We start from the raw sequence: 14,675 nt of genomic DNA on the forward strand, positions 1-14,675 counted from the left end.
GGGGATTGCCCCATATAGGGCTGCTCGCACAATGAGCTACATGGTTTACGACCTAATATTTCACTAGAGAGCTCGCACTTGGTAGGTTTGCTAGTGCTAGCCTTTAGGGTTGTTTACAATCCTTTAGAACTTAAAAACAAAGGCTATGCCATCGGCAACTGAATTGATGTAATTGGTTTGCCGCAGCAGCAGAGGCAGTGTTCCTTTTGCTGTCACTCCCAGCCCTCCCCCACAGCTGCACAGCCCTACCACCTCCCTCCCTGCAGGTCCAGTATTTGTTGCATCCTTCCAAAAGCTGTTTTGTTTACTAAAATGGCAAGGTTTTCGTAGGGGTTTTTTTAATTTTTTTTTTTAAATTTAAGGTTTTATTTAACAAAACAGCAGAAAACTTTTAAATGGACTGCAGAGAGCCCCAGCAATTGTTATTACTGGCAAACGTGTGCTAGGACCACATGTTGCAGCTGCCCAATGGAATAAGCAGCTGGATGGTCCCAGGAGGGCTTACAGAGGTATGCCCCTGTTATTTCCAGGAACAGGGCCTTAGGGCACCTCTCCCAGCTGAGCTAGTCTTACATGAGCTATCCTTAGGTTAGGGGATGCGATGCAGTTATGTCTGCCTGGGGTAGCTCTTCGCTAGCCTTATTGAGGGGGACGGGGACAGCTGACCACAGACCACGACAGGCTGGCATGACTACTGTTTTCAAGACCAAAGCTTTACTTCTGCACAGTGCTGTATCGTGCAGATGCACTAACTTGCTTCTCTGATTAAGAGATTTCTAGTACAATACTGCATTGTACCATGTAAAACAATACACATTCCTGCAGATATCCTGGGAAAACTGAAACCTCAACCCAGGACTAGATAAAGCAGTCAGTAAAACTAAACCTGAAGTGACAAAGACTCTTGTCTAGGCATTAATCTATACTTCAGTTATTAACTGGCTTACATTTTATTACTAGCAACTTTTCACCAGCTTTACTGCTCCCCTCCCTGTCTCTGCTGCCAGGATCATTTCAGAATCTCTTCTTTGGCGTACATGCCACATAATGCTTATTATTTGAAAAAAACCCACAGAACTGAAATTTGTCTCCAATGTCTGCAAGATTAATTTGAACAGTTCTGTAATTGAGATTTTTACCACATAGGATCTGAGAAGCTGTTAGAATGAGGTATCATCAAAAGGAAGATGCAGTCTGTATTGACAAGATACCAATTCTCTTTACATCCAGGATATTTTTCAATAGGAACAACACAATTAACTGTGAAAAAAAATATATGCAAGCATCTATTGCTGGTAGTTTTTCACTTTGCTTCCCCTCCTACACCACAACAGACCCAAGCCTTGCTTACAGACAGATAACAATCTGAAAATCCTCATTTACAACTGGGACCCCCAGCACCTCCTTCATCCCAAGCAAATGCAACCTCTCTCTGTCACTGTTGTGTAACTTAGAGCTCTTGCACACACACAGCTTCCAGCAAGTATAAAAATAACAGGGCTGAATGCTCTCCAAAGATGCAATATCAACAACACTAAAAAAGAAAGAGCAAATCAAACCAGCTTTAATTGGTAATGTGAGGGTAATTCCAGTAATTTCAAAGTCAAGACAAAAGCATGTCACAAACTCTGCCCAATTTGATGGAATGTTATATATAAGGGGTCCCTATGGACCAGCATGTATTTCACAGGAGTTGTTTAATCAGTTCCTCAAAAAGAGGATTAAGTTCCACTTAATCAGTTCGTCAAAAAGACGTCTACCCTGTTTTGTGGAAAATAGGTAGGTTGTACTTCAAGATGGTAACCTTTTCACAAGTTCCAATCATTTTTTTACAATTTTTTTAAAATGACTGAATTAAAAGTGAAATACTGTTTCCAGTCAAGCAGAGATAAACCCACATTGCCTACTGTAATCCCATAAATGTCTTCATGTATCTGTGCGACACCCAGTCACGAAAGCACCTAAGCAGCACGGATCTGCTCATATTATACTGGAACAGAATCATACCCTAATCTGTGAAGTGCATCTTTTTCCTCAATGTGCAAAAGAACCGTAAGAAACATTTAAATTTGTTGAAAAAAATACAAAAATACTCCTTTCAAGTCTGTTGTTATAAGTAACTACTCAGACAATTGAGCTACTTCCTCTGGCTACTCTGACAAAGTTAACCTTGGTCTACCCCTCAGCTAGAGATACTGCTATCTTTGTGCAGACATCCTCATGTCAGTATTTACAAGGTCACACAAAAAGAAGCAGTCTGCCCTTGCTCAGCTTTGCTAAACAAAAAGGAAAACATGTCTGTCTTCATCAGTACCAGCACTGACTGCCACAAATGTCAGAACATATAAAACTCCAACTCAAACACAGTAAAAACAACAATCCACAAAACCAGGTCTTTGCTAGAGGCATCTCAGTGAAGGCAGACCAGAGCTGCTCTGGTTTATCAGCCATGTATCCTTTTGCTGCTACATGGAGAATTTGGTTTTCTGGTAAAGACCAGCACCATTCCAGTAATTGCTGCCATTTCCATAATTTCAGGTTCACTGAGACCCATTTCTTGTTTCAATTGCACTGTTATTTTAGCAAGACGACTAGGATGACTTCTTCCAATTTATCAGTTACCAATAATAATATCAAACGTACTGTCATGCGTCATATCCTGTCCTGTTAATGCACTGACAGAGCATATCAGTAACTTTGGAAGAACAAAAAAAATACTGAAAAGCAAAGCCTAAAATTAACTGAATTGAAACAATTTTGATCCTTGTTCTTCTCAAGGAAAGGCAGTGAAAGAATAATATTTCAATTTACTTAAAGTTTCTGAAGGTGTAGCTAAGCTGAAAAGGAGGAACCAAGCAAGAGTTTTATTCACTCTGATTAACAGTTAACTGTCTTGAGGACAGCAGAATCCCTACCAGCTGCAGCCTTAAGCCCAAATTGCTCAAATACCAGCCACATTTACTATAGCTTTTGTGCTTCTGTCCATCACTTCACACTAGGCAGTCTTCCTTGCAACTCAGGGTGAACTGTATTAGAGACTACAAATTCATATGGTATCTGTGAAACATATGACACGTGACCAGGCTTCCTTTCTGCTGGCCCATTTAAAAATAATCTTAAATATTCAAAATCAGATTCTGAATGTGAACAACCGTAAATTAGAAAAAAGCCTACATTATTTCCAGAAACCCATCTGTCACTCCCTCTATTCTGTAATTACTCTAGCCAAGGGTAACTTTTCATTCCGTAAGTGCAAAATAAGCCATAAAAAAAAAAGCTTACATGGCCTGTTTGAAATCACATGGTTTTTAAATCATTCATTTGTAAGACTTACCTTGCTGAAAGAATGAAGGATCTCTCTACGCTTTCAATGTTCAGTTCATTCTGATATGCTTCCTGGGTTGGCTTTTTAACCTTCCGTCGAGAGAGAAAATTTGACATTCAAACTGAAATGGTACTTTTATAGTTGCTTTAGTTTTATTACTGAAAAATCTCTCACATTTGTATTGCAGAAGGGGAACACTGGAGAGAAAGATCTCAGAAGTAAGAGATCACACACCAGTCCAGAGGGTCTAGCTACACTAAGATTACATGCAGCCCACCATTTTATTTCACTGTGGCCCCATACAAACACTGGAGACCTACAGGGGAACGAAGCTCGAGAGCTGTCAGACACCTCCTGCTGTGCTTCAACCTGCCTGGGCCCATTGCCCCCTAAGCACCTACTGCAACTGGGCAAAAAAAGGCACTGCTGCTGCTGCAGGGCAAGATGTAGCCCACTGGTGTACCCCAGAGTGGGCATCTGCCCCATACCCCCAAGGGTTGGACCACCCTGCTGATCCTTCTGAGCTACCAAGTTTCAACCATAAGGAGGTTTAAAAGTTAAGAGTGGTTCTGAGCCACCACGAGATACCTGCTGGCAGAAGAGCTTTTGCAACTCTCCATGCAAAAGCTTGGACCTGGCTGCCAGATCTGCACTGCAGCTGGACTTGGTGCTTTTCTCTGACAGGACCAGAGACAAGTTACTTGATTCCCGAGGTGACAGTATGTTGTTCCCACTGTCACGTCAGAGACAGTGTCAATATATGGCGTGCATGTCCCTTATGACCACCCAGAGGGGCTCAGGGCTTAATTTCAATGCTTTTCACAAAGGCTCAGAAACAAAAGCCCTCACAGTTAGCAGACCTCTATAAACCATGGAGATTTGATTTGATCCACCAGAAGCTCATTAGGCAGAGATACCTAATCTCTGGGTGTGGGCAATAAAAAGCAGTTAAAAGGCAAAAGTGAGGCAGTCTAAACAAAATACAATACAAAAAGTAAGTAGGCAGACTATTTCAGAGCAGGACAATACTGGATGAAATGCAGGTGAGATGATCCTGCAGCAACAAAGTTTTTTAGGGAAAACTAAACAGCAATCCCACAGGCCATATTATGCAAAGAAATGTTAAGCCTGTAGGATTGCTCTGGAGCATAAGCATCTTTAATATCTCTTTCCAACAATAAACATACTTGCATTTTGAAAATTTGAAGGCCTGAGTTAAAATAGGTTTGGAGAAAGACTCATTTTAACAAGTGACTCACCTTCATTCCAGCCAACGACAGCATGTTGTTGAGTTTATACATCCCTGACTGAACTGGAGTAGTATACAACAGGGCATCATTGAACTGTAATATAGAAGCAATGCTTTTTAATGACTAAAGACTGTTTAGTGACAGATAATTTCAGATGCATTTTACTGGAAGTACAGAACTCATACACCATTGAGATCAACTGTCCAGAAAGGCATCTTCTACTTCCTATTATTCCACTTACAACCCAAGAAACATTTTCATGTATGAATTTGGATAACAATAGGTGTCTGTTTATATCTTCCTTGTGTAGATATACATTTGGCATATGAGTGCACAGATGTCAACGAACAGGCTGTCAAAAAGGACAAAAATGTTTCTCGTGTACACAGCTATATTGTATAACAAACTACTTTAAAAGGATATTAGAATTAACTATTCAAACAAAGCAAAAGATTCCAGAAACTCAGGGATAGTAGAATTAAGATTAGCAATTTATAAGGACAAATTTTATCCATACGCACCATGTGAATTTTAACAGTTTAAATGTGCATCTACTGTTTATTTACTGTTCTACCAGACTTGGCTTCATTCAGTGCACTTACTGAACAGCTATTAAGATTTTTTTTATTTTCTGTGCTGTTCAACACATGGATCCAAACTTCATTTACTGCCCACAAACACAAACCAGAAAACTGAACTGCCTCATAAGTTTTTTGCTATGAGGCTCTCTGCAAAATAACCAAATGTTTCATGAGCCTTACCAAATCTTCACAATATGATCAATGTTAAAATCACTGCTTAAGTGTCTAAGGGTATAAACACCAGCCTGCACCTTTTATATAGAAATAAAAAAAAAAAAAAACAAACAAAACCCACAAAAAAACCCACCACCCCAAAAAACAAAACAAAGAAAATCCAAGCTAGAGCCATTCAAATTAGCAACATCTGATTTGGGAAGTCCACCTCAAGATAGCACCAGATTTTTGAGAGTATTACCTTAACTGATATCATTTGCAGTCATCTCAGTGCTTTATATGCTACAAAGTCATCTCCAGAGCATAAGACAGGCACTGCAAGCTTAGAATACATACTCCATGATCGCCTAGGGAAATATTTATTTGTACTACAGTAACTACAAGACAGATTTCACCCAGGACTGTGGACCAATAATGCCACAAATTACACATGGCAACAGCTGCTTTACTATCTAAATAGAAGAGATAAACAAAAGGTTCAAGTGGAAACAGAAACTTCAGAGATGCACAGAAGTTTCAAAACAAAACAGTAGCAGAGACAGGAAGAGAACCCAGCACTTAACTTCCAGCCCAGCGCTCTGCTCAGGATGCAAGCAGGCTGGTTTAGGGGAAGGAGAGAGGAAGGAGGGAGGGAAGAGTGCAACAGCAGCGGCGGAGTTGTAGGTTTTAAGATCTGGTACGGCTAAGTGGAATGGAGTAACTGTTTTAGTTTTCACACTACCACCAATAACGTCTTCTCATAAAAGCGCTCTCATTTTAAATGAGCATTGTTCAAAACAGTACATTTTAGTGAGAAATGGTTTTCCATCAAAATTAGTGTATATGCAACAGATGATCTCTCTAAATTAGAACTGAGCAAGTAGAACAGCAACAATTGGTCATTTTTTCCACTACCTGAAGTTATCAGTTACTTACGCTTGTGGTGTAATGTTTCAACCACTTAAAATTACACTAGCGTTAGGCACACAGCAACATGCACAGCATCTTACCAGAAAAAACATTCGTGGCTGCATAACCTTCCGGGACAGCTTCATCAGTGTTCCCTCTTTCAGAAAGACCTAGCAAATTAAAACAAGCAATTCAAAACCTAGATTTTCAGGGTACAAGCTGAACAAATGAGCTGACTTCATCATCATCATCATCACTATTACTACTACTACTACCACACTAGAAATGCTGCGAGAAGTTTTGGGATTCAAGGTTCCCTTTCTGAGAAAGGCTGTTCATCCTCAGGTTTCTCTAAAAGTGAATGTGAATGGCTGCATTACAGTTTTCCACGTTGCACTTGAAACCGTGACAAATACAAGGTTAAGCTTGAGGAAAAAAACCTGCCTGCAAGATCTGGCAAGGAATCATATTCTAAAAATTGAGAGTTTTCATCAGATGAATGTCTAAGAAAAAAAACAACCCACACATTTGACTGTTAGAACCAAATAATTAAACGATGGACCATTTTTCTTCCCAGTATATGCCAGCTTCAGTACTTTGCTTCCATACCATCTGTGCTGCACTTTTACTGCAGTCTACTGAATGCCATCTGGAGGACCTACCCTTCCTGGCTGTACAATCTCATGGTGTCCATTTAAACTGTACTGAATCTGCATGAGTTTCTGAAAGTTATCCTACAGGAAGAAAAAGCAAAAGGTAAGGAATTGCCCTTGCATCCATGACTTTTTTTTTTTTTTTTTTTTAAGAAAAGAGAAAAAGCTTTAGTCAACCAGCTTCGTAAGTCAAAATACTTACTCCCTGCTTCATGATGTCATTGGCATGGTTTGCAACTTCTATGACAACAGCTAGAGCATCTAAAGGATGAAGAAATGATGCTTTGGTTATACAGACTAGTTAGCATTGGTATTATGTAAAGCACAGGTACAATATTGCCCTTCCACATCATGCCAAGATTCAAGGACCTGATTGTACAGTCACTGCATTCAGAAGCACTTTCCATAGATCCTAGAATCTCTGGGTCATGGTTTAATAAGTGTGCCCTAGCAAGTCATTGCTTCAACCAACAGTGTCAATCATTTCTTAGAGCTAATCAAAACGGTCCCCAAGCAAAATAAAATTCTAGTTTCTCACACAAAGAATTACCTTAATTTCAATGTCTCTACTTACAGCAGAAAAGTTAACAACATTTTAACTGAGACTATGTAGAGATTAAGTTTTTTCCATTTTACACAACTGCCTCCAGTGCCAGCCATGGAAAACTACCTAGAAAAATTATCCAGATCTTTGCGATTTCTTTCTACTGCCTTTAGTTTTGCTGCAAGTCAAGATAACAGTATAAAGTTCAAATTTCTAAATTTCAAACTTTTAATACCTGAAGAAGAAGAAATAGCTCTGAAAGAGAAGAGTTACCAAAGATAAGGGATTTTATTAAGTCCTGATATGTAGTAACTAGCAACTCAACTGTAATACAAACTAAGGTATAACTGCAGAAAGGAGTTACATAAAAGGATTACGTAAATTACTGAACAGTGAGTGTATATGAGGCAGAACCCATCCAAGGATCTTATCCAAAACCCTGTAATTTACTTAAGCAGAAAAAAGAGACTCATTTAATTGAAAGCTAGAACAACTGCTCTGATAAAATGTAGTCTCTAAAGCATTTAGCACCTTCTGAGTAATTGAAGTGCAGTCAGGCACTTCAAATAAAGGAACTACATTTGCTTAAAAGTCCACAGAGAAGCCTACCAAACCAGGTAAAACCAAAGCCTTGGGTTTCTTCCCCAGATAACCATTAGAGTATTAGTACTGTAGAATGTATATACTTCCCTTACTGTTGAGTTCATATTCAGAAAGCAAGCATGTTAAAAGATACAGCTTTCTGAACTGAAAGGTTCAGAAGGTCATGAAGCCATATAAGAAACTAAACTGAGGTGCAAACAAAAAGCTCCTCCTAAGTCAATCTAAGGAGAATTTTTGTTCAAGATTTTCATGAACCAAGGCAATACAAATGCAGAAGTCAAACAGTTAAAAGGTATAACACATATCAAGCATTTCACCAAAATTTAAGTTCAGATGTAGATGTCATGATGTCAACTGAGCCTGCTGAAAAATAGCTGGTGGTCTACTAGGAAGTGTTGGAGCTGCTGCAGCCAAAACACTCCCCAGCTTCCATCCCCTTGAAAGAAAATGAAGGGAAATGTAGCTAGAAAGTCAGGAAGACAGGAATGAGTATCTGCATTTTTTTGTTATACTTTCCTTCATCTATCAGCTATTATATCTATTAAAAATTTAAAATTTTACTCATTGACTTCAAGAAAGATTGAAGAATGTTAGAGAAAATTTCCTGGTTATTGAACGGAAAGTTCCAGGATCTCAGGGCTACTTATAGAGCCAAGACTAAACAAATCTAAACAACATAAAATAATCTATAGGGTCAAAGTCCATAAACAAAGTGTTTTTTGGCAGGGAAGAGCATTCCAATTCTTATACCACTTAGCTGGAATAATATGTTCAAATGAAGGTCATCAGAAAGAATTGTGTTGTTTGGGGTTTTTTCCATAAATCCATTCCATAACCAAACCTAGTCTTCCCTCCCCCCCAACACAATGGAATTTAACAACTAAGCAAAGTCAGAACTAAGTTAAGCTTAAGTATCACAAGAAAGATCTTGGCGAGGAAAGATTAGATTTTCTTTTCTTACCCAGTTTCAAAGATAGACCATCAAATATGTCAAATGCAGAAAATTAACACTGTTGTTGTTACAGCTAAGCTTCTGCTTTTATCTTTGATGTATGAAAGGAGAGAAAAATACTGTGGAAGGTACAACTACAAAAATCACAGAAGCTGGAGAAATCGCAAGAAAATGTAAAGTCAAATATATGTTTAAGTTGTTCACTTTTCAAGTGGTCAATTATTTAATGTGCAGTGCAAGTATTAGTTTATTCAGAACCATAAGAAGTGCACAACAAACTTTTCTATCTCTTAAAGAGTCATAATGTAAAATATTTTGGGCTTATATTTTCAATAAACTCAAAGAAGTATGTCGAAATGTCCTAAGAAAGATATTTACTCAAATTTTATGGTACTGTATCAGCAGACAAAGCTATAAGAAAGCAAACTTGGCTCAGTGCATTGAAGGCACTCACTTATCGCAATCCAATCAACTACATCTGCACAACCCTCCTAAAGATAACGGGCTTGCACAAATGTCACTAAAGAGACCGAAATAAGTGATGGGGCTCATGCAAATGGAAGTATCGACTGTGAGCATTTTTAGTACTGCCGAGGCACACACATGGAAGAAAACAGTCTGAATGAGTATTGCATTCCTACACTCAAGTTAAACCAGCTTAATCCCAAACTACCATGAAACATGTAGTCCTGTCCATCACCAACTATTCCTTCTCATTTCCTCTTATCTCCTTTCCCTCCACATACAGGCAAATTTGTGGAAGTCACTTGTGTGTGTGCAACTTGGGACAAGTCAAACTGGAGAACTCCTCAGGTTAAATATAAACCAGAGCAGCTCCTTGATCTTGTTCACTCCTGCCACATGAACACTCGACTTGTTCTGGCACAAAGAGAGAGGAGGAGGCCAGAAAGCCTCATAGCTGGGGGAGAGCAGCTGGTAGACTAGACTGCCTATCATGGAAGGTCTACAGATGCAAGGACTGTCTCTTTCAATAGCAGTGCTCAAAATACCTGCTTAAGCTGCCTGTGGAACTTCACTCTTATCTCTCGGTTTCAACTCAAGGATGAGCTGATACCACTGTCAGCTCCAAACTTTTTTGAAACACAAGTTTGCAATCTTTCAGTATCTCTGCTGAGAAACTTGGAACTAAAAAGAAAACATTTCTATTATTGGCTTTGCATTTTGCATGCATTTAAAAATTTAGAAACATTATCATATGTACATTAGCTGTTATTTCTTTTAGCTAAAGAGACATTTACCTTGAGTATCCCTATAGTCTGCAGATTCTTCTAAAAGATTCTTTAAATAATCTGTACAAAGAAAAAAAATAATACAGAGATGGTTTTGTTAAAGAAATAAACAGCACCAGAAAATAGTAAACCCCACCTTTTTCCTGGAAATCTGCTTTTCAGGCTGACCTATGCTACAAAGTTCTACTACTTAATCTTTTAAATCTGTCAAAGTAATAGCAAAAGGAAAACTAGGGTTTCCATAATGAAAGTATATCATGATATCTTGCTCAGGGAAGAGAAGGTTATTGAAGCAATGGCCTTCTCCAACATATCATTTGTCTTTGTATATATTCTTCCAGAACAAAACAAGCAAGTGAAAAATAAGTACATACTTGCAATCATTTACATTCAAGCTGATGCAAAACATTTTGAAGATTATAGATATTTGCCTGAGCACCTAATCTGTCAGTAGGAGCTAAGAAAAAAATTAGCCCATTACAGAAGATCTGATTATGATTAATATTTTTCAATAACAAAAGTATTATACCTCCCCAAATGTTCAAATACACGTTTTTGGTATTCAATTATAAATTTAGTTCCTCAGCCACGAGATGGCACCCTCAATCCATTAAAGTCTTGGTAGCTCTAAAATCTATTTTACTTAGCTAAAATTAACTCCAAATGTATGACTATACAAGAAAACATCCCCCTCGTGTTTCCATTCCCTGGTCGAGTGTATAATTCACCAAGAAGTACATTATCCTGTCAAAGATTAATATATATCCTCAGTAAAAAGTCAACCATCTATTCTCTACAAGCTACAGCTTTGAACGGCTTAGAATTGGAAGAAACCAAATCAGAAACTTTCAAAGAAATAGACATGTTAGATTGATAATATCCACAAATACTGATTGATAATTACCTTTTAAATGAGGTATTAAGATTCTGGCAGATCTACTGAAAACTACTCATACGTGATCTAGCAAGCATTCAATTTTAGCTTCGCAGTTGTACAAGTTTCATGTAGGAGTGAAATAATTCAACTCCCATATGTTTGCCCTACCCAAATTCAACCTTTTACTCAAGAAGGATCAGGAGCCAATTGTTCCTGCCTTCATAAGATATCTTGCTTCATGCATGCCCCTCAGAGACCGCTCAGTGTATTGTAATATTTTCCTTATGAACAAAAAAAAGGGAATTATGAAACACATTTCTGCAGTCAAAATGCTACGAAGAGTGAGAAATCTTGTCACAGTTAATGAAAGCTTTGAGAAAAACAGAACTACAGGAAAAAAATATTTGGCACTGAAATTTTATTTTTTGGCAAAGACCTAAGGGAGGATCCAAGAGAGAAGCATGAAGAGCAGGTTGGGGTGAAGGAAGAGGAACTGGCTGGGGTCTCCTGCAGGGAAACAGGGAGGGAGCACTGGGAGGTCTGGCGGCTGGGCCAGGGAACACCCACAGCTTTCTGCTCTCCTCAAAGTTTTGTCCGATCGTTATCAGGCGCTGGTCAACGCATGATCTCTTAAGACAAGTCTGACATGGCACCAAAACCTCTCCAGCTACACTCCATAAATATTGCTTCCTTCACGTCCCTCAAGATCTTGTGCTGTAGTAGCTACCAGACATTCCAGTGCGATATTTAGGTGGACACATATTCCATTAAAAACAAAGTTCATCTTGCTTCACTTGGGGTTATGCTGGTAAGAAGCTGGTGTGAGAGAAAAAAAAAAAATCAGCAGGAAGTATTTTGAAAGGAACTGAGGAAAGTTCACATTGTTTTTAACCTGGTTTAACCTAGAGGAACCTATGTCACACAGGAGACCAGCTGGTCCCTCCTGCCCTGCCTGCTGACAGCTGCTCTCTCAAGTCGTACCTCTGCCATGCTGCCCAGGCAGAGCACTCTTGGGACTCCACCATAAAGCAAACGCGTTAAAGCTTTACAATTGCAACTTGATCTTCATCTGGACCAGCACAAAGGACTCCAGTGGCATCCTCCCAGTATAAAAATGAGTCCCTACAGCTTATACAGAAATACCAGCTTCTTAAAGCTCCCAACCACACAGGCTTGGAACAAGAGGTGAGGTGGGTATAACCTACTCATCTGCAAATGTACTGCTGGTGCTCTAAGAAACTGTCCCTAGTACACAGAGACATCCAGTTTAATACCCAGAGTAGTTGCACCGGAAATCTTAACACCAGAGACCCAACATGGGAACTAACTGTTTCTTGGCATATTCATGCTATATGACGTGTTACCCAAAACAACACCACTTTACATCACTCAAAAACATTTTTTGAATAGGTATATTCTAGCATTTTAAATCATATAATCAGTGAATAGAAGAGGGGAAATTAGAGATTTTAACATAACTGCATTAATTTAAAATTCTGTATTTAAAAAGGAAGGCAGCTTTTGCATTACAAGACTGAAGCAGCTCCTAAAACTTGCAACTGTAAAATTCTGAAAGTGATAAATACATAATTTTCATCTTAATACACTCTATGTGTATCTGGTAAGTGGACTTCAAGTTCATAGCTAAAACTCAGCTTCAGAGAAGCATCGTAACAGATATTTTTAGTGTCTTCTGTGAATACACACTGGAAATTCTGTGCTTGCAACTCCTTTCCGGAGGTACTGGCTTAAACTATACAGACAAGTGGATTTCACAAACATAAATAATGTTACAGTAAAAATTTAGCAAAAATAGTCCTAGATAAAATAAACACAGAAGTCAAGTATCAAGGTGGAATGGTATCTACTGTCTTTGTCAAAAAACTTTCCCCTCTGAAATGTGCTTTAGTTGTTCAAACTAGGAAGAGCTTAAACATACCTTCAGAAAGGCAGACTTAGAAATTAAAATTCATAACTCTGCTGGATACCCCAAAACACAACAAAAATCAACACAAAGGCACACAAGTACTGTTTCTGCGAGGAACAAAGTTTCCTTATGCCCTGCTTCTACCTGACAGCAGCCAGCAATTCTCTCCTCCTTCTTGCTGGGGGGCAGCAACTACCACTTCCTCTCCTGCTAAAAATTCTCTTCTGCTTCATTAACTACTTTTTGTCTCAGGTTGTCTAACTTAATTAAGTTAAACTCAAAGCAATCGTTCCCCAACATGTAATTGGCCTCAAGTCTGACAACTCTATTTCGAACGTGCAAAGGAGCAGTGTGCTCAAAGGCTTCTTTTTCATGCCCCTCAGCCTCCCCTCACTATACCCCAGTTAAGGATAATGAAAGACTCTCTCTCTGCAAACCTTACATTGAGAAAAAGAGGCGAGAGGCTTATCCTATGACAATGAAGAGCCTGTTCATACTGTACACAGTCTCAAGTCATCTACCCAAATCAGAGGTTTTCAGGAGGAGAGAATCACCTCTCCTTCATTTCTGTTAGAAATCAGAGGCCTCTAATTAACCGCCCCCAAACCCCATCTAATATTTGCTGTTTAGAGCTCAGGGCCAGTATGTGGAGCAGTGGAAGTTCACTTGCTGGACTGGAGAAGCTGTATAATTAAACAGAAACACAGCTGAGCTGCGCCTCTCTCCTTGGCTGATTTATGAGTCCACCTGCTCCTGCTTTTGTTAGCACAAAAGTAACTCCACTTCAAAGCACAGCAACAATCTTGTGAAGTGACCGTGTAGCAGCAGGTTACCAGTACAAAGCTGTCCCGCTGACACAGAACATCTAAATAGGAAGAAATCCCTGCTGACTCAGGCCTAGCAGCTTCGTTTCCTGGATTATTCTTGCTCCCCGGCTCTTACCTGCTGTCCCCTCCTCCCTCACCCACAGATCCCCCCTGTCTTCAGCTGGAGCAGCTGCTGCAGCACTGCATCTCACCCACTGCAACGGTAGATCTGAATACTTTGTGTGTCCTCCAGAGGTTTTGCAGCACAAGTTTATCTAGAGATCGCTCAACGTTACACAGAGCTGCTGGAAGGTTAACAGAGCAGACGGGTCATCCACAGAGATATGGAATAGTGAGAATCTCAAGGACAACAGAAATGCATGCGGGATTGAACAGACTGGAAATTAAACAGATCCAAAATAACGCTCCCCAGACTCAGCATAATCAAATTCTTAGTCTGACTTCTTTTATTGCTCCCATATAACATGAGAAAATTACTTTTCTAAATCAGCAGCCACCATTGCAATCATATTCCTGCCAATAGCATTTGCAAGTGTATTTAAAGCTGGGCAGCCCCAGTAAGGTCTGCAGACCGGGGACAGCTGCAGCAACCCCCATCACCACAAAATGACTTTTTGTAGATCTGTAACAGCCTGTCCCAGCCACAATGACAGTTAATGATTGCGAGGAATTCCCCTTCAACATCTGAGTTTTGTTTCAGTGCCATTCACCCCTGACATCACTTGCTTTGCTATGTATATTGACAACAGCATTTACTCCATCCTGATGGTCTGTTCAACCTTTTTAATTAAAACCATTAAACTTATCCAAAGCTCTGCTGATTT

General features: G+C 39.3%; 1 protein-coding gene across 2 annotated transcripts in view; it reads right to left on the reverse strand.

Annotated features, from left to right (window-relative positions):
- FGD6 (FYVE, RhoGEF and PH domain containing 6) overlaps positions 1-14,675 on the reverse strand; it is a 73,181-nt gene that overhangs the window by 13,867 nt on the left and 44,639 nt on the right. For both annotated transcript variants that reach the window (XM_059816977.1, XM_059816976.1), the window contains exons 9-14: positions 10,230-10,280; positions 7,074-7,132; positions 6,881-6,952; positions 6,320-6,388; positions 4,585-4,668; positions 3,335-3,414 (exon numbers count right to left, since the gene is read on the reverse strand). In XM_059816977.1, coding sequence (XP_059672960.1) covers positions 3,335-3,414; positions 4,585-4,668; positions 6,320-6,388; positions 6,881-6,952; positions 7,074-7,132; positions 10,230-10,280 — 415 coding nt within the window. The remainder of the gene's footprint in view (positions 1-3,334; positions 3,415-4,584; positions 4,669-6,319; positions 6,389-6,880; positions 6,953-7,073; positions 7,133-10,229; positions 10,281-14,675) is intronic.

The sequence above is a fragment of the Gavia stellata genome, chromosome 4 (genome assembly GCF_030936135.1).
Source record: "Gavia stellata isolate bGavSte3 chromosome 4, bGavSte3.hap2, whole genome shotgun sequence".
NCBI lineage: Eukaryota > Metazoa > Chordata > Aves > Gaviiformes > Gaviidae > Gavia > Gavia stellata.